This window comes from Cynocephalus volans, chromosome 5 (genome assembly GCF_027409185.1).
Source record: "Cynocephalus volans isolate mCynVol1 chromosome 5, mCynVol1.pri, whole genome shotgun sequence".
Lineage (NCBI taxonomy): Eukaryota > Metazoa > Chordata > Mammalia > Dermoptera > Cynocephalidae > Cynocephalus > Cynocephalus volans.
In genome coordinates, this window is record NC_084464.1 from 6,058,991 (window position 1) to 6,083,391 (window position 24,401).

At 39.4% G+C, this 24,401-nt stretch overlaps 1 protein-coding gene across 5 annotated transcripts in view; it reads right to left on the reverse strand.

The window, feature by feature from the left end:
* MYLK4 (myosin light chain kinase family member 4) overlaps positions 1 to 24,401 on the reverse strand; it is a 76,252-nt gene that overhangs the window by 21,821 nt on the left and 30,030 nt on the right. For 4 of the 5 annotated variants that reach the window (XM_063096920.1, XM_063096921.1, XM_063096923.1 and 1 more), the window contains 3 exons: positions 3,353 to 3,431; positions 2,553 to 3,000; positions 1,027 to 1,328 (listed from right to left, as the gene is read on the reverse strand). In XM_063096920.1, the coding sequence (XP_062952990.1) occupies positions 1,027 to 1,328; positions 2,553 to 3,000; positions 3,353 to 3,431 (829 nt within the window). The remainder of the gene's footprint in view (positions 1 to 1,026; positions 1,329 to 2,552; positions 3,001 to 3,352; positions 3,432 to 24,401) is intronic. The other variant, XM_063096925.1, reaches the window with a different exon arrangement.

Sequence of the window (24,401 nt, forward strand, 5' to 3'; positions counted from 1 at the left end):
GACTCATAAAGGTGATATCTGACATCTTTGAGAAAGAATGTCAGGACCACTCAGCTAGTGTTCATACCATGCTCAAGATGGACCACTTTTAGAAATGCCAAAATAGTTGAAAATCTCCAACCTCAGTACAGTCTTAAAAAGTAATACTTCCAAGACTGAGCCCATTTTAATTCAAACGTAAGAAATTGTTTGATCCATTTTTTATAAAGCACCACTGATATAGTCTGCTATTTTAATTAAAGCAGAGAGAAAAAAAAGTGAAACATTTTGTGTCATTGAAATGTTTGATATTGTATGTTACTTTCCAAAATGATTTAGGCTTTACTTAAGACACATTTAAGGCACAAAGATGAATTTTTCATGGCTGACTGGAAATCAAACACTCAATAAAACTAGGTAAGTGTGTGTTCTACAGCTGTCAGACTTCTCCCACATTCCACCTTCCATCTTAAGTGTTTGAACTGTGGTCTACAGCAGCAGCGCTTCTACCATGCATAATTGCTCAATGATATTTCTCCCAAGTATTCTTTTTACTTTTCCATGACAACTGCTGCTAAAATTTGCTTGCCATGAACCTATTTATTCTCCATTTATTCATTTATTAAGCAGCTACTGCACACATACAATGAGGATACAAAGAAAGGTGAGTAGATAATAGCTTTGCTTTAAAAAATTAATTTGACATATGTCTTAAGCACTTCTTGTTCCAATTACTCTGTCAAGTGTTAATATATTTTAAGAATTCAGATAATATAAATCTCTGGGAATCTGACTTGATATGGACATTCACCTCTTATACCATAAATAAGCTAAAAAATGAAGTCATGACAGAATTATTTTGATGGTATTCATTGCTTTAGAGTTAAAAAAAAAAAAGAGTGATTGAGTTAAACACACAAATGGCACGCACCATCAGTATGGCATTATGTCTCCTTCGGGCTGTTACACTAAGTGCAATTTAGTTGGAAATGCTTGCTGAAGAAGGTTAAGAAGCCTTGAAAGGCCAAAACAAAAGGCATTTCCTACCCAGTGGGGTCACCAGGTCTTGCTTTCTGGAGGTCTTCATCCCAGCGGACTCCCAGGGTTTGCCCTGTAAGCTCCTCTGGGCTCGTCTGTCTTGCTTTGTCCTTTTGAATGCGTGTTCTTCACCTGTACCCACTACGTCTGCTCTGCTCTTTTTGCTGTCCTCATTGATGAAGCACCCCTCTGTCACTCTACGCTTACTGCTGCCAATGTACCCTCTTTGTTCAGCATTCTGGAAAAAAGATCCTACTGCTGAATTTCCTGGAATTCGTGGTATAGGAACGGTCTTTACGCCGGTGATACACCTGGAAAATAAAACCCAGTAGCAGCTCTCAAAGCTTCAAGGAGAAAATTTTCAGATGGTCAAAATTCTTAGAACTAATACTTTCTTAAAATGGTGTTTTGGTGAAGAGGACATAAGCTCCATGACAGAGAGTTGACCATTTCAGCATTTGGGGACAAAAAGGGGCAGTACGCTTCCCCACCTCAAATCTCAGTAGCATCATAATGGGTGTAGATAACCGAGATCCCAGAGACTCTTCCCAGTGACCTCAGCGTGACCCCACATTAGTCCACTGACCCTTTGCAAAAGCAGTCATTTTGTTAATACCCGACTAATCTGACCTTCAACGTTTTCACTTCCTTTCTTTATAGAGAGAAATAACTAAATTATAGCATAATAAAAGAAGCAATAATCTCTCAAAATATTAACAGCAGCGAGAGTAAATCTTTATGGGTGGAAGAACTGACCTAATTTCCGTTTTTCGGCAGCTCCTGACCTTACTAAGCAATCTTTGCGGTGATGACCTTTCTTAGTAATTGTTAGTGTTTATGTTTAATTCTTGGAGAATTAGATTTCTCCAAGATTAGGTTTCAAATATATTATTAAAAGATAAAACAAGAATTATGTATTAAATCCCTAAAAAAGACCACACAGGTGTTTGGATACTCTTTGTTTCAAATAGATGCTGTGATTCATCAAAACCTGGAGTATTTAATTTTAATTGGCTACAAAATTAGGTGAATTTCTACGTGAAACTTTGCTGTTGATGAAGAAAGTCACTCAATTATCTACTTACTTAATCACCACAATATTTGGGAGAAAACAGCCAATCTGTCATGTATAATGGGGTAGGTAAACTTTTTCAGATTTAAATTCTTAACTTATAGATAAATCTAGTCATTATTTAATTCTTAACCTTAGGAAGGATGTGTTCTATATTGCTAAAATTAAAAACTTTTCACTTGATCTTTAAAAAATACTGATTCCTGTAAATACTAAAAATCATCATCTTTGTCTAGCAGTTGGCAGAAGACTAAGAAAACAATAAAATGCCTGAAAATATCACAGGCAGGAAGAAAAAATAATGGCAAGAAAACATGGCCATGAAATAGCCACATAACCTGGGGAAACCGTGTTCTAAATCATTGCTTTAAATCTTTTTATTCTTTCAATATGGCCTTAAATTGCAATGGCACATAGATCTACAAAGAGCATCGACTGTGGATGTGTAATGCTGTGACCCTACCTTTCATGGAATTGATCACCACTAACTTTACCAAAGTACTGCCTTTCGTTTGAACACTGGTCCAACTCTGTTTCACTCGCGGTTGCCAATCTTCCTTTTTTCTCAGCTTCTCTTCCACTAGTATCTTCCTTAAAACGAGGCCCACTTTTCTCTCCTCTGAACACTGGACATTCATTTTTATCCACAGTGGTTTGCTTATCACCTCCAAGACTATGATTTTCTTGTCTGTTGAGGCTCTTTGCGCATGAAATGTCTCTTCCGTCTATATCCTCTCTTGGCTCTGTGGAATTTCTTGGAGCAAAATCTTCTACCTCATCTTGTCTTTCTGTATGAAATATGGCAAAACGTCTCTGAACTAGAGAGGCGTTCGTCTTCTCATCATTTTTCTTGTTGAATTTATTAACCTTTTCTTTCTCAGAGGAGAGTTGGTTCTTCTGAGAAGATCTCTCTAGAAGCCACCATAGGACACAGAATATTTTAATGGAGAACGCATGTGATCAGTATAATTTTGGCTTCATATAACGGCATCTCTATTCAGGTCTTTTTTTATCAGCAGATATAAGCTTTTAAAAGCAAACCAGAAGGAAGTATGACCAATTGGCTGATACTTGGGTTCCAAATGATTTTCTTGTTTGTAAGTGGTAGGACCCAAAGCCAGTCTAATAAAGGCATTTAAAAAAAACAGCACTTCTGCCTATGCAGGGCTTCATGAAGGTTTAACTTCCTCTTAATAGCAGCAACAAGACTTTTATAACAGAACTCTCTCTATCCATAATTATCTAGTCTTCTAAAGATGTTACCTGTGAGGGCTGACGTCCTTTCGCCTTTGACAGGTGTTCTCTCCTTTAGGCCAGGGTTTGACCACACCTTCTCCTTTGCCTGTGGGTATACAATTAAGTAATTGAGGTTACATAAAACATCAGAGTTTCTCAACCGCAGCACTACTGACACTTGGGGCTAAATAATTCTTTGTTGTAGGGAATATCACTAGCCCCATAGGATTGTTTAGGGGCATCCCTGGCCTCCATCCACCAGATGCCAGTAGTACCCTCCCTCCAAATTGTGACAACCAAAAATGTTTCCAAAGATTGCTAAATGTTCCCCAGGGCAAAATCACCCTAGGTTGAGAGCCACTATATTATATGATTTGAACATAAAAAAGGAAAAAACCACAAAAAATAATACAGTAGTAATGTGAGGGCAGATCAGTCTAAATTAATGATATCCTACAGCATCTGAAAGCAAATGGACTATTTTCAAAGAAATTCTGTGAAACTCTGTCATCGTTTGTAGAAGAAAGCCCATCTTCATGAATAGATTGAAGGATGATGTGTAAGTCACCGTTGGCCTCTGTTTAAGATGTCTCCATATGGTTCACATATAAATCAGATAAAAATGGGAGAATATACGTGAATGAGCTTTGTAAACCAGAAAGTAGGAGATGAAAGCAAGCTTTATAAATGGAGCTTTTACATTTCTTAGTTCAGATGGCCCTTTTCCTAAGTAGATAAACATTCTTCTCACAATACTAGATTCTCTAATTAGCTAAGCAAACCCTTTCGAAGCACCACGTAAAAGGTAAAAATTAGCCCAACCCACCCAAATTACCCTAAATTCTAAAGTTATCCAATACAAATTAATGAAACTGTATGGATGTCCAAAGAATCAGTCTTTTCTCCCCCTTTGCAACAGAACGCAGTTTGCCTTAGGGTGATTTGCAAACATGAAATACCACGTAAGTGCAGAGCGTATGTATCAAGACAAACTGCAAATGTACTTTTAAACAATTCCCAGGGCAATTCTACACATTCAGAGTATTTCCATTTTTTTAGATGGGGACCTTACAGAAGAGGCATGTTTAGTACATCTGTGGAAAACTAAGGTTGGAGATTAGAGCCTCAGTTTCTCATTTGAGTGACAGTGCAGGGATGTCATATGCATACTTTTCTTTCTGCAGGGGAAATGACCTCCAGTCTCCTCAGGCAAAACTTGTTGTTCCCTCCTCTGTGCTAGAACTCAGCATATACCCCCACCCTTGGAAACCCGTACAACACTTTATTGAACTCTTTTTTTCTTGACAATTTCCCACAAGATTGTGGGCTTTGTTTGGTTCATCTTTGACTCCCTGGTGCCTAGCCCAGAGACCAGCACATAGTGATGATGATGATGGTGATGATGGTGGTGTAGTGGTGATGGTGGTGATGATGATGGTGATGACGGTGGTGTAGTGGTGATGGTGGTGGTGATGATGGTGATGATGATGGTGATGGTGGTGATGATGATGGTGATGATGGTGATGATGATGGTGTAGTGGTGATGGTGGTGGTGATGGTGATGTTGATGATGGTGATGGTGATTGTGGTGATGGTGGTGATGACGATGGTGATGATGATGGTGATGGTGGTGATGATGTTGGTGATGATGATGATAGTGGTGGTGATGGTGGTGATGATGATAGTGGTGATGATGATGGTGATTGTGATGATGGTGATGATGATGATGGTGATGGTGGTGATGATGATGGTATGATGGTGATGATGATGGTATGATGTGATGATGGTATGATGGTGATGATGGTGATGATGATGGTATGATGGTGATGATGATGGTGATGATGATGTTGGTGATGATGTTGGTGATGATGATGGTGATGATGTTGGTGATGATGGTGATGGTGATGGTGGTGATGATGGTGATGATGATGATGGTACAATGGTGATGGTGATGATGATGGTGATGATGGTGATGTTGATAGTGATGGTGAGGATGATGATGGTATGACGATGATGGTGATGGTGATGATGGTGATGATGGTGATGGTGATGGTGGTGATGATGGTGATGTTGATGATGGTGATGGTGATGATGGTGATGGTGATGATGATGATGGTATGACGATGATGGTGATGGTGATGGTGGTGATGATGGTGATGTTGATGATGGTGATGGTGATGATGATGATGGTATGACGATGATGGTGATGGTGATGGTGGTGATGATGGTGATGTTGATGATGGTGATGGTGATGATGGTGATGGTATGACGATGATGGTGATGATGATGATGGTGATGATGGTGAGGGTGATGATGATGATGGTATGACGATGATGGTGATGATGATGGTGATGGTGGTGATGGTGGTGATGATGATGGTGATGATGGTGGTGATGGTGGTGGTGACGGTGGTGATGACGGTGGTGATGGTGGTGATGATGGTGATGGTGGTGATGGTGATGGTGATGATGGTATGATGGTGATGGTGATGGTGATGATGGTGTTGGGGATGATGATGGTGATGGTGATGGTGCTGGTGATGATGGTATGATGGTGATGGTGATGATGATGGTGATGATGATGGTATGATGGTGATGGTGATGATGGTGTTGGGGATGATGATGGTGATGGTGATGATGTTGGTGATGATGGTGATGGTGATGGTGATGGTGATGATGATGATGGTATGATGGTGATGGTGATGGTGATGATGATGATGATGGTGATGGTGATGGTGATGGTGGTGATGGTGATGGTGATGGTGATGGTGATGATGTTGGTGATGATGGTATGATGGTGATGGTGATGGTGATGGTGATGATGATGGTAATGGTGATGGTGATGGTGGTGAGGATGATGATGGTGATGGTGATGATGATAATTATGATAGCTATCAAGTAGTTTAGAGCACAGACCACATATAAGTCACTGTCCTAAGAATTTTAGGTTATTAACTCAATTTCTCCTCATAGTAATCCTTTGGGATAGATGCTATTAACCCCATTTTATAAATGAAATTAGGTAGTTTCCCAAGGTTGTAAAGTTTGGAAGTGGTAGAGACAGGATTCAAACTTAGCTGCCTACTTCAGTCTGTGCTCTAAACAACTACACTTTACTATCTCTCCAAAAAAGAATGAAGGATTGTAGCCAAGTCATGTTGTTAATATCTACTGAGATCTGCTACGTAGTTGGCACCACAGGACATAAGAAAGAAGATTGAGACAGAAGAGCATAAAATACAAAGTAAGCAGTGTGAAGAGATAAACATTTATTAGTCAAAAGATGAGAATTAACATGGAAGAGAGGCAAGAAAGAAAAAAAAAGAAACAGAGAGAATTCAAGTTCAATTTTGAAAGTATATATCCATATTATTCATAAAAGACAGTTTAACAAATCGCATGAGATATTTGTCTTTCCATGCTTCTCTTTTGAAATGAAAACTCCTGGTGTATCAATTGTGCTTCTCGATTTATTCTGTGTGGCACGAACACAATGGTAACAGCATATGTGGACTGAATGATGAAAACTTTTGTGTATCAATCCATTTCAGTCCATCGAAATAAGTAAAACTGAGAATCTGGCTATAAGACTCCGTGGAGCACTGATTGATCAGCATTTGCCTCTCAGGCCATCTAAGTGTCAGCTGTTAAATGTCCAGATGTTGAGCCAACATTTTTCAGATGCAGAGTCTGACTTAACCAACAGTAGAAGCTGTTGATCCTGAGGAACAGAAGAAACCAGCTTCCAAACAGGGCTGGTTTTTTTGTTTCTTTTTTCTTTCACAATTATGTCACATGTTTTACCATTTAAATAATACGAGAAGGTCTTTACTCATTGCCACAGGCTATTCTATTTTCATTTCCTTATGTAATACTGACATCTAGAGGAACTTTGAACTGAAGAATTTCTAATAAACAGAAGTTGCATTTCTCTTTTTCTGTCTCTGGACAGCAACCTCGTGAACTGCAGTATGAAGCGTTTTTACTTTGCATTTCCAAGTTAGGTATAGTAGTTTCTAAAATAGGAAGCACAAGTCTGTAGATACATCCTATTTGTTGTCTGAAAACAAAACGTGTTTTCTACTGATTACACAAAATGACAAGCGCTGTTTAGCATGAAGTTCCTGAAACCAGTCCAGTCAGTATCCCCCATTAACACGACGCAGACCTCATCAGGGCTCCTCCGCTGAATGCACTCTGATGGCTGAGATGAATCTAAGGACCTCACCCCGTTCAAATGCAACATTTATCGATTGACTTAAGACATATATATATTTGCATATAGATTCCTTTGTAATTATCTACCAATTTATTTTATAATAATTTATCAGTGGATTTAGGATGACACAGGGAAGAATGGTGACAAGGCCCAGATGTTCAAGTATTCAAAACACGGTTCAGCTCTCTCTGCCTGTCTGGTTTACTAGACTGGCCTCCTAAGTGGGGCATATGTCACCAGGGAGTGTCTGCAGTGGACTTTTGGGGAGTGTGAAGGAAATGTTAGTACACATTTCTATTTACTCCATTTCTTATGGTCTGAATGTTTGTGTTCCCCCAAAATTCACAGGTTGAAATCCTGACACCCAATGAGATGGTATTAGGAAGTGGGGCCTTTGGGAGGCTATTAGGTCAGGAGGGTGAAGCGCTCACTAATGGGGTTAGTGTCCTTCTCAGGACAGACATGAAAGCTTGCTTGCTCTCTGTGCTCTGCCACGTGAGAATACAATGAGAAGACAGCCATCTGTAAACCAGGAAGTGAGCCCTCACCAGACACTGGATCTGCCAGCACCCTGATCTTGAACTTCCCAGCCTCTGGAACTGAGAAATAAATGCTTGCTGTTTAAGCACCCACCCCTCACCCCCACCTCCACCCCCTGTCAATGGAATTTGCTATAGCAGTCCAAACTATGACACCATTCTTTTAAAATTTATAGTTTACATGTATTTTTAAATATACATTAATAAGATCGGATGCATACAAAATGGTACAGAGATAGGAAGAATAAGATCTAGCATTCTTTAGCAATATAGGGAGACTACAGCCAACAACAAGTTACTGTATAACCTCAAGTTGCTAGTTGAGAAGACGTTGAATGTTCCCAACACAAAGAGGTGACAAATGTTCAAGGTGATGGATATGCTAAAAACCCTGATATGATCATTGCACACTGTATCAATGTACCCAAATATCATATTGTACTCCATAAATATATATATATATATAATTATCATGAGTCAATTAAGGAAAAGTAAATTACAAAGAAAAAAACATTTTTAGAGATAGAAGTAGATTAGAAATTACCAGGAATGGGGGGAAGGGATAATGAGAAGTCACTGACTAATGGGTACAGAACCTACGTTTAGGACGACAAAAAAGTTTTGGAAATAGAGGTAGTGATTGCACAGCATTGTCTAAAAATGCTTAATACAGCAATTCTTATGTAATATATGTTTTACCACAATATAAAAAAATGCAAAAAAACAAGGCCCACCAGACATTCTAGTTAACCCAGCTGTCACACATCTGTTGCTGTCTCCATAAGTGTGGCAGTTTGCTGGTAATTACTCTTCTGATAATAATCAAAAACTTCACACTTCAAAAAAAATTTTTTTAAATTGGACACATGAATAAAAGTATCTATCATATATTATGTTATATAAAAACATATATACTGGTTATCAATGTATATAATTTATAAATAAATAAATGAATATATTGAAGTATGCTTTAAAATCTTTTACTGGTAGCAGTGCCAAATCAAAATAGTTTAGAGACTTATTCTAAATAACATTATTTCTCACATTCTGGTTATCTGAAATATGTGTTTTGGAGAAGAACCATTCTAACTAGCAGGTTCAAGGGCAAGTACATAATCAGAACTATCAGCTCAATTCTTGCAAACTCTTTTTCTCCTACAAAGTGCTGCTTCTAAGAGATCGGGATTCATTGCTCAAAAGCCTGTTTTGACGACTGAACCAACTGTAAGTAAGCACATCATGCTCTTGTCTACATTTGCAGTTCCACTTACCGGAACAGGATCCAGACTTGACAAGGAAGGCCACGCCAGTCCACAGGTGCGCTCGGCTGCCTGGCACAAGTTCACTCTCGTCCTATACTACAAACCTGACCCAGTGCTACATTAAAACTACTTCTCCTGAAAGTGGTGGAATAACCGAAAAGAAAATTAACTCAACTGGACAACTTTGCCTAATCCCTCTTTCATTTCCATTCAGTAAAAAAACAATTCTAAAAAATCAATCCTAAAATGGATTTAACCTTAAAAAACAGAAAGGCTAAGATAGTACCCACCTCCTCCAGACTTCAACGATATTGTGACCATCTTGTGTGTTATTGTACTGTTGGTGAACATGTCTGTCCCCCCACTGGAATATGGACCTTTCTCTTCGCCTTTGTTTCCTTAGCACCAAACAGTGGGGTGAGGGTTCTAAAAGTGCTTGGAGAAGCGATGTGTGACGAGGGAAGGGAGAAGTGCTTTCAGGAATGGTACCGTCCTCGTGAGAACGCTCTGTCATCAGGCTGCATCACTGAAAAGCCAGCTGCCCTGGGAACCATCTCAAACGCATCCCTGCCTCTGCTTCCCACATTCTTTGCTTCATTTAACCAATGTTAAGTGATATCCACAGCCCTGCATTTGGGGATTATAGTTGCTACAGAAAATTATGTTTTTTACATCACATATGCAATATAACCAGATAAATTATGTGCCCTGAGTAATGGCTTTTCATATTACTGCTTATGAATAAGCCGAGATGAACACTTTTTGGTCATTTTAACCTAATGCCTAAAAACATAAAAACAAAATTGTAACAATTTATAATGGCTTTATTAAACTTTGATTAGGCTCCTAATGGGGGAGAGAAAAAAATAAATCCTAAAAGTAAACAATCATGAAAGAATGCAAAGAGAGAACTTTGCAAAAGAAAACATTAAGACTACATTTCCTTGCCTGAGCACAGAGGATAATTTTAGAGATCATTTGTAAAATATGCCTATTTCCCTTCATCCTCAGCACACACTCAAGTTCTCTGTGCATTAAGCGAGAAAACGCCCGGAAGTCCAATAAAGGGAATTCTTACAAAGCACAACCTGTTTCATGGTCTGTGGGGACTGGCATGGTAGAAGGCAGGCCAGGATCTGGCTGACCGAGTCCAGGAAGGGAAAGTGTTTGCTTTGCCCTCAGAACTCAGTAAGTGGATCCTCCCTGGGCTGATGATGACATCAAGCAGAATCACACAGTCACCTGAGAAAATAACCCTGCCAGGAAAATTAAAGCTTTTTGATGCCTCCCCAATTATGTGAACAGTGCTCCATTCAGAAACCAAGTAAATAGTACTCTTCAACGATCTATATAAGGAAAGGACCTGGAGTTAAAGATGCTGATTCAGGAAAGTCTATTGGACCATCTGTCAAGTGAAGATACATGGATAATTTTATTTTTATTTTATTATAATATGTATTGAGCAGCAGCATAAAAAAAAAAGTGTGCTACCCATTCAACAGCCTCTTCTAGCAAGAAAAGACTGAGTAGAACAGAGTATTGGTCAAACTTACTCTATTTGGTTATTCCTTGTTGACAACAGACTTTTTAAATTTAAATACACTTTCAAGTTTTCTTATCCTGATAACCCCCTTGTCATGGCAAAAACCATGTGAGTGATCTGTTTGGTCCTGTGGAGGTTTGACAAGACCACTGACTGATGGTGGCGGCAGAGGTCAGAGACGCAGAGCAGAGCGGCCGACCCCTGACACCTGCCCAGCCGCCACCAGGGCCGGGCTGCGGATCACAGCTGCAAACCGTCACAAAGACTTGCTCGCCTGCATTCTTCTATCCAGCCTGTCTCTGTGGCCTTGGAAAGGACCAGTTAAAATGAACAAATTAAGAATCTTCACTTAAATATGTAGTCCCATTGGGTACTTTGATAATATAGGTTTTATTTTTCCCCATCTTATATGTGATGGATGAACTGACCTAAGACATCTTATAACTGACTCAGGGTTTTTCATTTCCTTCCCCCTGCCACCTTCCCAGTCCTCCCCAGACAGAAAATACTGAGCTGTCTGTCTTGGAACTGCTGTATTTTTCCCACTCAAACTACCAGTGCCTTGCCCACTGCCCCCACCTTCCTCACCTGTCTTGTCTTACCCAAACTCTCCTGTGCTCTGACATGTGGTTCTCCACCAGCCGGGGAGTGTTTGAAACTATTTATACCTGGGCTCCACCCCCAAGGATTCTAATAAAATTGGTCTTGAGTGGGGCCTGGAAACTGGCATTTTTTTTTTAACTCCACCAACACCCCAGTGATTGTAACGTACTGCAAGGCTTGGGAGCCATGACCTCTGTTGGCTCTGGTCACTCTGGCCTTTTTTCTTAGTTCTTATCAGCCAGGCTCCCTCTGGCCACAGTTTGGAATGACAGTAATAACACTGGAATCCCTGGTCCTCCCACCCACCAGCAAGGGTCCTGGATCCTATCCGAGATGGATTATCCAGCAAACCTCTGCCTCTTCCTCACCCCCCCCCCCCCCACGGGAAGGAATGAGTCTACAGTATACTGACCTGGGAACACAGACCCTCCCCTCCGAAGTGATCTATGGGACAGCCAGGGAGGGCAGCAAATAAAAACGCCAATGTTCCCACCCATGCCTCTGGTCCTTTGCCTGAAATACTTCTGCCTTGGTCAAAATTTAATAATTGGAAGTGATTTAATTCCTTCACTAAAACAGAGGAGAGCAGAAGAGAGCGGACTCAGGCTGAAGTGGAGGACCCCCGCCTGACAGGGCACAGAATTATCTACAGTACTTGACACAAAAGCGTCCCTGGAAACCATACATCACGGCATGCTTTTGACTTCTTGGGAATCTGTCACTGGAGCAGCACTTGAGCACTTCAAAACCTGCGCAGCGAGTCCACTAAGAGGCTGAGAGCGTCAGTGCGTGTGTGTTAACAACGAAAGTCAAATGGAATTAGAGCTCCTTTACGTCCACTTGATTAAAATGAGTCTTATTTAGTAAAGTTCTTCCTTTAGACTACACAAGACCAAATCTTGGAATGTTTTCACATGAAGTTTACAGTGTTTTTTCACCACCCAATAAAACTCTTTGATTTCTTCCCGCCGCAGACAGTATTAAGAGCACTCATTTCACATGGTGTTCTCAGTATGCTTTTTAATTTTTACTTTAGGTTCATTTTTATCACTCCATCTCCTGTCTACTGCTCTGAGCATGAGTTCAGTTCAGCGTCTCCCATCAGACCGGCTCCTATGGTGGCGTACGCTGGCAGAGGCTTGCAAGTAGTTGTTTCCTAAGGTGAGGTGATGTGTGGTCCCATAGGCTGCTGGGACATTCAGAGATTGGAGCTGGGACTCACTGACCGAAATCTTTAATCCCCTAATGGCTTACCTTTCTTCCCCGGTATAGGAAATACTGCAAGCACACTGCAAAGCACCTCTGAAAAGCAATGAGTAGTTGGAAAGCTCTTAAAAACCTCTGAACTTGGAATGTGCAATAAAACTCTAGATTAAAACTAACCAGTTATGACTGCCCCAAACATTCAGTTGTCTGGTCCTATCTACTCAAAGTGGGTCTGTGGACCAGCTGCAGCAGCATCACCTGAGAGCTTGTTAGAAGTGCAGACTCTCAGCCCCTCCCCGCCACCCCCCAGGCAGGATCTGTGCTTCAACCAACCCCCAGGTGGCTCCTATGCACACTGACCTACAAGGTATACATATTGAACTGGTGTGAAGAAATATTTCACAAAGTATGTGTCATGGCCTCACGTGTCTATTTCCATCTTGCCTCCATCCACAAAGGAGCTGAAGAGCTAATGACATACTTGGGTAAGCTCACGGGAAAGACGGTGAGAAGAGGAGACAGAGCCCCTCCAGTTCCTTGCAAATGCCTGGTCTCAGCCAGCCATGACGATGACCCTCTCCCCTCTTCTAAACAGGGTGCTTTATTTGCTGATTCAAATAACAATCTCTTATTCTCAAGGCAGGAGATGGCTGATTCAGTGAACAAAACCAAAACAAAGTAAAAAGGGAGCATTTCTTGTTGCGGAAATCATATATTTATTTTCTATGCTGGCTGAAGGTGGAACAAAAAGGAATCTGAAAAGTCAGCTTAGATTTAACATCACAGATTTAAATTAGATATTAGAAAGAAATTTAGATAATGCAGAAAGTTTGCCTCGCAAACTACTGGGTTAGAAACGTAACTGGATTGTATTCCCAACTGTACAATTTACCACAAAAGAACATAATATTTTAAAGGCTCAAGATAAGGCAAAGAAAAGAAAAACATCTCAAACCATATAATCTATTTAAATTTGAAAAACCTTGAATAGCATGTAGCCCCATCGGCTCAACTGGAGATGAGAAAATGAGATTTTACTTCATTACAGGAGATTTCACCTAATTACAGGAGATTTTAATGTTTAAAATGTTTCTGCCAAAAGGGATGACTGTTGATAACACTAAATAATACCGGTGATTTTTTTCACACCCCTTCATCCTTAAAAACGTAATAGGACATTGCAGTAAACAATCTGTCTCTATTTTCTCTCATCAAACACCCAACCATCACAACACATTTTTCAAATGTGCATGTAGTTCCCAACATTCCATTTGTTATTATACACTAGTTTCCAATGATGTTTAGAAGTAGGCAATTATAGATTAATTATGTACTGGTATAAGCATAAGCATTAATCTATGTTTTGCTATTAGGTTGCTATAGTGAGAAATACTGTACATTGTTAGTCAAGTTAACTCTAAAGTGATTATTTTTGTTTGTTTGGAGAAAAAAAAAAAACCTACAGAAGAACACAAGGAAATTTTTGAAGGTGATGGGTAAATTCAGTACCTTGATCATGGTTACATTATCCACAGGTTTATGCATATGTCCAAACTCATCAAAATAGATAACGTGCATTTTTTTGTATATCAATTATACCTGAATAAAAGATTTTTTAAAAAAAAGACATAATAATGGACAGGATTAAGGAAACTATATTAGCACCCATAGTAAGTATCTAAAGAGAATCTTTAGCCTTAGGCTAGACAGCACAGGGACCAGAGGGGCTTCCTTGACTTGTGGAGAGCCCCACTTGGAATCCTCCATGGCAGGACAGGAGAGCAGTATTTCCTGCAGGGCATGGGTTTCCACGGGAAGCAAACAGCAATGCAGACTGGCTCTTCTTCCTTCATGCAGACTGTTTGCTGAACTACACCCAGAGCAGCAATAAATAAATACATGCCGACGATGAACTGACAGCTGGCCTGTGCAGCAGAAACGCACATCACAGATGGAAAGTTCAATTATGGCTATTCCAAGAACTGAATTAAAGTCTGTTTTCAGTTAGGAGCCTCATATAAAACTGTGCTCCATCTGTGTTTACTACATGCAGCTGTGCCGTTCTCAAAGTGCTTAATGAACTTTTTCTTCTTTGTGAATGCTGACTTATACAGAAAGGTAACAACCTGAAGTAAATCTCATGAGCAAAATACCTGCATAAAACAACATGGGACAATACATGTTTTCTCTTCCTTCATTAATTGGGAGGTACTACATAGTTCACACTCGTGTCCTAAGCCATGTCATCAAATTCTAGAAAATAAATCTAAATTGTGAAATGAGAAATGCAAAAAAAAAAATAATAAAGTAAGTTTTTCAAACTATTCTGGTCATATCTCATTATTTTCATGTATTAAAATTTAGGCAATAGTCTAAATATACTTGAATTTCACTTTTAATGAGATCATTCAATTTGGCATTTAACAATCACTGTAAAATTTTTCATTTTGATTTAATTCAGTTATATAGCAATATATTTTTCAAACTGATCTCATTATTGGTGGAGCACATTTACACAAATACATAACTTGCTATAGCAACATCTGTCAAATCTGAACATGAAAAGTTCTTCACGTGCTATTACTTTGCTGTTCATTTTCTACTCACCACCACAGAATTAATCATATTGGCACAAACTTCTTCTATCTAATAGAGAAGTGGTGTTATTTAAACATAAGTTAGTTCAGCTTCCAGGTAGATGCTATAAAAAGTATTAAGCACATTTTATAAATTCTACTTTTAGTTAGTATCACCTCAAAATTTTTCTCTACTATAAGTTGTGACCCTAAATGTCAAAGTCAAATGCAGTTTTTCTTTTGAACTTTAAAACAAACGAACCAAATGAGGATTACAACCCCTATAAAAATCACATTTTGTAAAATGGGGACTCCAGCTGCAAAAAACCCTCAAATCAAAATACTAAAATCTGTATCTTTTTCAAGTGACTAACTAACAAAGACTAGTTTACTATATAATACAGATATATGCTTTTAATGAAACAGCATACTTTTATTAAAGTATGCAGCATATGTTTATTAAAATGTTGCCCCAACAATACTGATTCAACCAAATTCACACTCAAGGAGGGTATATGACCTTTACCCAGTGATCTAATATCTTTATTAAAATTTAAAAATAGAAATTTTGATAGTATTAGTTTTGATCCTATATTGAAACACATTGCCTCTTTTTACTCTAATAATTAATAACGTTAATGTAAGTTTCCTTACTAAGTTCAAGTGATAATCAAAGAACACCAGCTCCAAACTAAACTTTGTGAAAGTTGACAGTAGATCTATAAACATACTTGAACTTAGAAATAATAAAAATGTGTGCTTATGAGTAATATTCCTTGATCAAAACCCCATTTTAAAAAATATACCTTTGAGCATTATATTTTGTTACATTCTTCTCCAATGGTTTTGTGAATGATTCTTCAGAGTATGCCAAGTAGTTGATTTTTGCTTATCACAGTTTAACTTCACAGATTTGCCATACAGTGTAGCCTTGTCATTTTGGCTGTGGGGGGGAAATTATGGCTCACCTTGCCATTTCCTCTGCTAACAAAGCAGAAGGAATGATCTATCTAATCTCAAAAAAAGTATACTTACATCGATTTAAGCCATTAGTCTCAGTAGTCTCAGGTAGCCCAGAAGTCAGTCAGTTACTCCTAATGTGCTTCAGGATTCTGGCAGCTCTCGACTCCTCCCAAGGGCTGTTGTTCTGGTTATGTCCAGGACTCTATGTTCCAGTCCACTTAATCTTTTTAGTCCACTTAATCTTTTTACTTTGCACTCCAATTCATAACTAAAAGTTCTGGTTCCCGTGAAGGAACGTGGTTCCCTCAATGCAGAGGTCTTTAATTTATATTATAGGAAGGCCTGGTTTCATCTTCTGGCTTCTACATCTTAGTATATTTTCCTACACAGCTTATTTCCTTAAAAATACTATCTGGTTTCTTTCTAAATGAGCAACTCTGATATAGCACTTCTTAAAAAAATCTAAGGAGTTTAACCTCCCTTCTCAAACCACGTATGTATTATCAAATTGTCCCCATACTCTTAGAAGATAATTTGACTTCTTCAGCTTGATAAGAACAAATTGACCATGGCTGCTATAGATTTTGTCTTGTTAGTGGTACTCATCGTCTATGCTTCATCAGAAACTGAAAACTATTTGACTTTTCTTCCTATTTTAGCCATCATAACTCTCTATTAGTCTTCCCGTCTACTAGTCTACTTGACATCTGTGAACACTGAACTGAGATGTATTCCTCTTGGAAAACACATTGGCTCTTTCAACTCCATACCAATCATTCCAAAATTCTGTCTTTATTCCTATTACCCAATGATTACTAAATTCTAACATCTGGTCATCCTGTAAGGATTTTGAACTCTAAATATTAAAAAGAAAACATTGTTTCACATCAACATCTTACACCCCAAACTGGTTTGTCTTCCTGTTGTTCCAATTTCCGTCAGTATTGTTATGACACTTGGGTCTTATTCGTGGATCTGCCAATGAGGCATGGGGCCCCACTTAGAGCAAGACAGACCCAGATCTGCGCCGTGGACCCTCCCACTGGGCATAGTTCACGAAGGAGGCTCACCCACGTCAGACTTCAAAGCCATGGCAAGCCCTGGGGGTTAGACACAGGAATGGCACCAGGAATCCAACAAGTGAGCAGAGCACAACAAATGGGGATTCAGAGAAACATTGCTCTGAAATTCCATTTTAACTAGTGTCCTGTCCATTTTTCTTTGGCAACCTAAGTGATTCTAATGTTCAGTCAAGGGTTGAGAATAACTGCCCTAAGGTTATCTCACTAGCATATTATCCTTCTAATTTACAAAGCTTGTCTTAAGTGGAAAATGAATACTATAGCCCCAAACAAGATAATTCTCTCAGGTTTGATTAGTGAAAGTTTAATTCGCCAAACTTTAATAGTGTGTGTTGGTAGGTGCTAGGATTTGACAACAGAGAAATAAACAAAACACTCTCTCTGTCCTCAAGGAACTAACAATACAGAGCTGAAATAAAATAAAATCTTCCACACTTGAATATATACTTCATTAAAATAAGAAATCATCCCTTTACAATATTAAAATATTTAACTAAATAGTAACTGGCCATGTTGACATCTCTGTTTATGAGAGATGTCCATTCGGAGCAAGACTTATAGAAATAAATTTCTTTATATGGAGGTATCAAAGTACATTCTTTAAAATTAACAACTTTTAAATACTGATTTAAAGCTTCCCTCATCTATAAGCATTCTGGCACTGAACACCACTTCCAGTTTTGAATAACACCTTACTCTTGCAGTCTTCTTTCAGCATTTTTTAGAAGCTCTCAAGCCATGTGGTTCCTTAGGAGATCAGAAGCATAGCTTTTAGTATTGTCTAAAGCTAGTGTTTAGAAGGGTGAGGTGAAACCGAGGGACAAGGGGCTGCATCACAGCACAGACTGTCTTATGGTAGCTTACAGTATCACAAGTAATTTGTTACCAATAATATCCAAGGTACTGAAATCTGCCAGGCTTTCTTTTTTCAAATCACTGGTTTCAAGTTTATTCTTATAATGTTTCTTGCACTCACTTGTCTCCAGGGATGTTTTCTTGAGTGGGAGAGAGTGGGGTGAGCTTGTGGTCAGTCTGATGGATTGTGCATAAAGTGCACACGACCATGGACACGAGTCCAGGATGGGAACATCACCCTCCACGTGCACCGCAGCAGAAAACATGTTGAGAACCATCACTCCCGGTTCGTACTGATGCATTAATTAACGCATATTGAACATGGTTCTTTAAGTAACCACACTTCACCCAGCTCTTGTTATCCAGTTTACATGCCTCTGAATTTCTCACACGGACATTGTAAGAAACTTGATTGCAGAAATTAATCTAAATCATGGTACTCCCCTCATTAGCTAGTTTAGTAGCCAAAGACAAGAGGGAATAAGATGAGTTTAGCATGACATTTCCTTAGTGAACGCACATTACAAATTTTTGTTACTGTTTTGAATGTGCTAGCATCTCCCTACCTTCATGTTAAGGTGGTTCTCTAATCCTCTTGCCTGTGGCTCAGAAAAGATGAAATGAAGTGGGGGGAAGGCTCTCTTTTTATTTTAACACTTTGCATTACTATGACACAGGAAGACAACTTTCTGTTTATCTTTCATGAGCTTTGTCATGGAGTGTCAGCCTCGTGGAATGGCCGGACAGCACATGAACGAGCTTTAACAGGGCAGCACTGAAAAACTACGAGGTGCAAAGAAGCTTCGGAAGGGCATCTGAGGCCTACAGATAATATGCAACACTATCTACTAATTCAAAGCAACTTCTAAGAAAGCTAAAGTTGGGTATCTTTGGCTAAAAATATAATAAGGCAAATTTTAAGATAGACAAGGGTACTTCAAAAGGCTCATGAAAAAACAGAATTGAAACTTAATATGAATCTCTCCACGAACTTTTTCAAGTACCTTCATATAATTTTAAAGTAGGCTCTGAGGATTTCATTCCAAAGAGAAACATACAGATGATAAATGTTTTTCAGAGTAACTAAAGTTCTTTCCTCTAATCACGGTATCCTTGCAAAAGGTAAAAATATAAATCATGAAAATACAAGTCATACATTACACAGATAAATATCAGAATAGATATCAGAGTAGGCCACTTGAAGTAGGTTTTCTCATCTTCTGTTTTAAAAGCAGAGAAGAGTCTACTGTTAACTAGTTTATTTAAAGAAACCATCACCATGTTCCCACTAATACTCCATGTAATTTAAAACCCTCAAGCACTGATACTCCTTTCCCTGGAACAACAGCTTCATCATGTTCTGGGGCTCATATTCAGCAGAGGCCACCTGAGCTGAGGGATGGCATCTCTGGAGAGAAGCCATAAATCTAATGTGGTTCCCTTTTGTCTGTGGACAGCATTCGCCAGCTGTGCCCATGAGCATCCATGTTCCCTCTCGGACACACAGGTCCTAGGTTAGCAAATTCCAGAAGGTGGAGCACAGGCTTGGCCAGACCTGTGTGTCTACTTCAGGCCATTTAAACTCAAGTAGAAAGCCAGCAGCCATTCACAGGACATTGTCAGTGATGTGGAATTTCAAGTGGTCACTGATTTGTGCTAAGCAGAACAACAATAACAGCACAACCCAGGAAATTCATTAGTTTATGACATTCATGTTTTGAGAAGCTGGTCTTAATGATCATGAACGTCATAAGCAATAGTTTCTAAACTTAAGTTAAGCAGAATTAACCAGACCACATCTCTGCTGGTTCTGAGGGGTACTAAGTGGTACCCACTGAGGTTAAGAAGACGCAGCTGAGATGTGCCTCTCCTCATGGAGCCTGGCCCCTGCCTTGGGCTTTAATACACCAAGACTTAATGGAGAAAGGGCCAGACACAGACAACTGATGGCCACCACTCAGCAGAGTACCTTGCTCCTAGCCCTGAAAAGTCCTGAAGATAGCTGGCTATTCAAATCCATGAAATGCTAACTCCTGAATGGAATCATCTCTGTCAAAACCAATTACTGGCCTATAGCCAAGATGCTGGGTTCTAGTCCCGTTTCCGCTAACCAACCATGTGTCCTTGACGAAGGCATTTAATATGTCAAAGACTGTGTATCTCTCTGCCAAATGGGCATAATTTTCATAATATCTAAAGATTATTGTGAGTCTAAGGTACAGAGAAAAATGTGAAAGTGTTTTTGGAAAAACAAGCATTTTCATGTTCTGCAAGGCAGAGCGGGGCACTGAGTCTTTCCTCTACTGCCAAAAGAGAGGGTTCTCTCTGTGTGTGTCTCGGTGTCAAGTCTTTGTCACCACTGCTGAAATAGGAGGAGTGTCCATGCCTGACTCTGTCACTTGGAAGAACATTCTCCCTTTTATGTAACAGCTAACACAAAGCTGCCACTGGCATTATGTTAGAGAAAGCAAGTTCCCTTCCCCCTAAGTCCAGACAGGCTTTAACTGTCAGGAGTCCTCAGGAGAGGTCACTGAGGACCAGCAGGGCCTGGTGCAGCCAGTACCTTTTAAAGGTCGTATCCCATATTTAGGCCTAAGCATAGGTTGGCAAATGTGCCCTGAATTACCATTCAGTAGAGAATCTGGCTGTTTAAAAATTCCTCTGCAAAACACAAATAAGTCATGGCCATTCCCACCCCAAACCACGATAAAAAAAATGATATTTCTTGGGTAAAAAAATAATACAAGCCCAAACAACAGTTAGATATCACCTTACATCCATTAGCATGGCTACTGTCAAAAAAAAAAAAAAAGAAAATAACAAGTGTTTGCAAGGATGTGGAAAAATTGGAGTCCTTGTGCACTGTTGATGGGAATGCAGAATGGTGCAGCTGCTATGGAGAACAGTTCGACAGGTCCTCAAAAACATTAAACACAGAATTACCATATGATCCAGCAATTCCACTTCTGGTTATATCCACAAGAAAACAAGAGCAGGAACTCAAAGAGCTACTTGTACACCTATGTGAATAACAGCATTATTCATGGTCACCAAAAGGTGGAAGCAATCCAAGTGTCCATTGACAGATGAATGTATAAACAAAATGTGGTACATACACACAGTGGAATATTACTCAGCCTTAAAAAGGAAGGAAATTCTGACACATGGGTGAACCTTGAGAACATTACGCTGAGTGAAATAAGCCAGACACAAAAAGAGAAATACTACATGAATCCACTTATATGAGATACCCAAGAGTAATCAGATTCATAGAGACAGAAAGCAGAATGTGGTTGCCAGAATTAGGAGTTATTGTTTAATGGGTACAGAGAGTATCAGTCTGTTTCTGTTGTTTATAACAAAATACATGGAACTGGGTATTTCATAAAGAAACATGAAATTTATTGCTTACAGTTTCTGAGGCTGGGAAGTCCAAAGTCCATCTGGTGGTGGTGACAATGGCCCAGGGGTCTCACATTGCAAGACGGTGGAAGCAGAGCGCAGAGAGAAAGACAGACTCTCTTTCTTCTTTTAGAGCCCTCAGAACCACACCCCCGACCACCATTATTAATCCATTCACTACTGCATGGTCCTACAATCCAATCACCTCTTCAAGACCTCACCTTTCAGTTACCGTAATAGGATTTCTCACCCTCTTAACAGTCACAGTGAGGGCCAAGTTTCTAATACATAAAACTTGGGAGACACAATTCAAGCTTCAAGAGTTTTGGGGGACATAATTCAATCCTTACAGGATGAAAAGGTTCTGGAGATGAGAGGTGGTGACGATTGCACAGCAATATGAGTGGACTTAATGCAAATAGTTAAAGTGGAAAATTTTATGTTATGTGCATTTTATCACAATTAAAAAAAAATGTCATAAAAGCCAATTTCATCTTTGTTGCTGTTTGGGACCTTTCTGAGGAAAGAGTAGGCTGATTCAGACAATTTGGGGCAGAGAAAAGTGTGTTGTTAAGATTTCCCTGTTGCATGAAAGGCCTAAGCACAGATTTTGCATATCAAGAGGAAAGAGCCTATCCCAAAGGGCTTCTGAGTCAAAGCTCTCTGCTGACTTCCAAGAATGAGCTCTATCTCGTCCCACTTTGAGTTTCTGGTTTCTAGGTAAGGATCAAAATCGCTAACAAATATGCTCTTTTCAGATTCATGTCCATACAAATTCTTGCTCTTTCCCCATTTCTGAGAGAGGTGTGTGTTTGTAACATATGGAAAATGAAAGCATTTTCCCTGCCAGAAAAGGAGATGAAATATTTGCACAGTTGAAGAACTCAAACATGTGTGAAACTCAAGTCGCTTGGAAAACCCAAGATTTGTGGAACCTTTCTGGTGCTGGCTCAGGAGTTCATGGTTTATTATGCATGGCCACCACCCAGGCTACCAAGACTGCTGCCTGAATCCACAGAGCTCTGGTCAAAGCTCTCTGCTCCCTTGCCTGGTTTTTTTTTTTTTTTTGGGGGGGGGGGGTTGTTTGTTTGTTTGTTTTTAACTCCAGTAAATACTTCTTTGTAAATGTAGCATAACAGAAAGTAAAGGAACAATCCTTTAGTGATTGGCAAGCACATTGGTTAAGATAGATAATTATCTCTTTCCTCATTTCTTTCCCTCCTCCTCAAAGGATTTGAGGTTACTACCACGTGGTTAGAACAACAATTTTTATGGACATGAAATCAACGGAATTTTCAAGGTATCAACGTTAACCAAAATATCATAAATCATCCCTTCTCTGTTTTTTTTTTTTAATATATATAGGCTGAAAATAATCTCCTTTAGACCTGTATGAACTAGCAAGGAGCAGAATGTGTTTGTGTCATCTTGTTTGAATAAATCCTTTAAGGAACATAAATATATGCTAGTATGTACCTTCAAACTTCTGGAAAAAACTGGAAGAAGCTATTAACAGTGTTAACTGTGGAGACAGAAACTTGAACTGGGAACACAGAGCACTTTCTCTTCATTTTAGAGTTTTCTGTAGTTTGAATTTGTTACCTCATGCTAGTATGTGTGTATAAACATTCATTCATTTATTCAAGATAAAATGCTGGCTATGCTCAGAGGAGTAAATCAGAGCCCTAACAGAAAACTTCTTATAATTTCATACGGAAAACTGACACACACGTTATTAAAATAGTCATTTTGTGTGTATGATACTTGGTTAAGGACCTGGGTTCAAATCCTGATGTGGCTGTTTCTTAGACTTGTGATCATGGGCGACCTTTCGGTGCCTCAACTTTCATCTGTAAAATGAGGATCATAGTAGTTCCTACCTTACAGAGGTTTTAATGAATATTGAATGAATGAATATACGTAAAACACTGAGAACAGTGTCTGGCACATAGCAAGCTCTCAATAAACGTCTGACGTTATTACAGTAAAGACATGAGACAGGTATCACACCAGGAAAGGAGGGATTTCTTTTGCTTGGGTCCTGGGTTATCAAGGCTTTGTAGCGAAGATGCTGCTTGAGCTCGGCCTTCAAAGATGAGTAGATTGTTGCCAGGTGAAGAAGAGGGAAAGGACATTTCAGGAGAAAGAAACGGTGTGAGCAAAGGCAGGTCGGTAGCCACTGCAGGCAATGTGAACTCTTGAACTTTCCTTGCAGGGGTGCCTCAAGGAAATGAAAAAGAAAGAGCAACTTTGTTCATTTTTCAAGTCCAGTACGTAATTTGTGTAAAGTCTGACCCTTCGTACGGTATTTCAGACTTCCTTGTTAAATTTCTTTTTTATGGTCTTCTTGGTAGAAGTTCACACCTGATCAAACATCTGTAAATGAGCTAGTATAAAAAATGAAAACCCTGAAATATAAAGCAGGTCCCTAAGCAGACCTCCAGAGCATAGACATGCAGTATGCAGCAGGTCTCACACCTTTCGAAATCCAATTGACACCTGCTTCTGGGGCCAAGGAATTTACAGCACTGGCTGTTTGGCACTGGGAGATGACCTATGACCTGTCCGGTTTGGCACCCACTAGGTGGGATTCAAAGGTAAGGGTCCAGTAGGTCACATTTCCCCAAATGTCCCCATATTTGAGGTTAGACTGTAACCTTGGGATCCTCAACTCAAGGTCACATTGAGTAAGCACCTATATGTTTAGACGCTGTACTAAGATGTACTCATCCAATTCTTACAAGAAACCTGTGAGTAGACATTATTATTTTATTTTTGTAGGAGAAAAATTGAGCTTCTGAGAAGTCAAGCAATTTGCCCGAGTTCA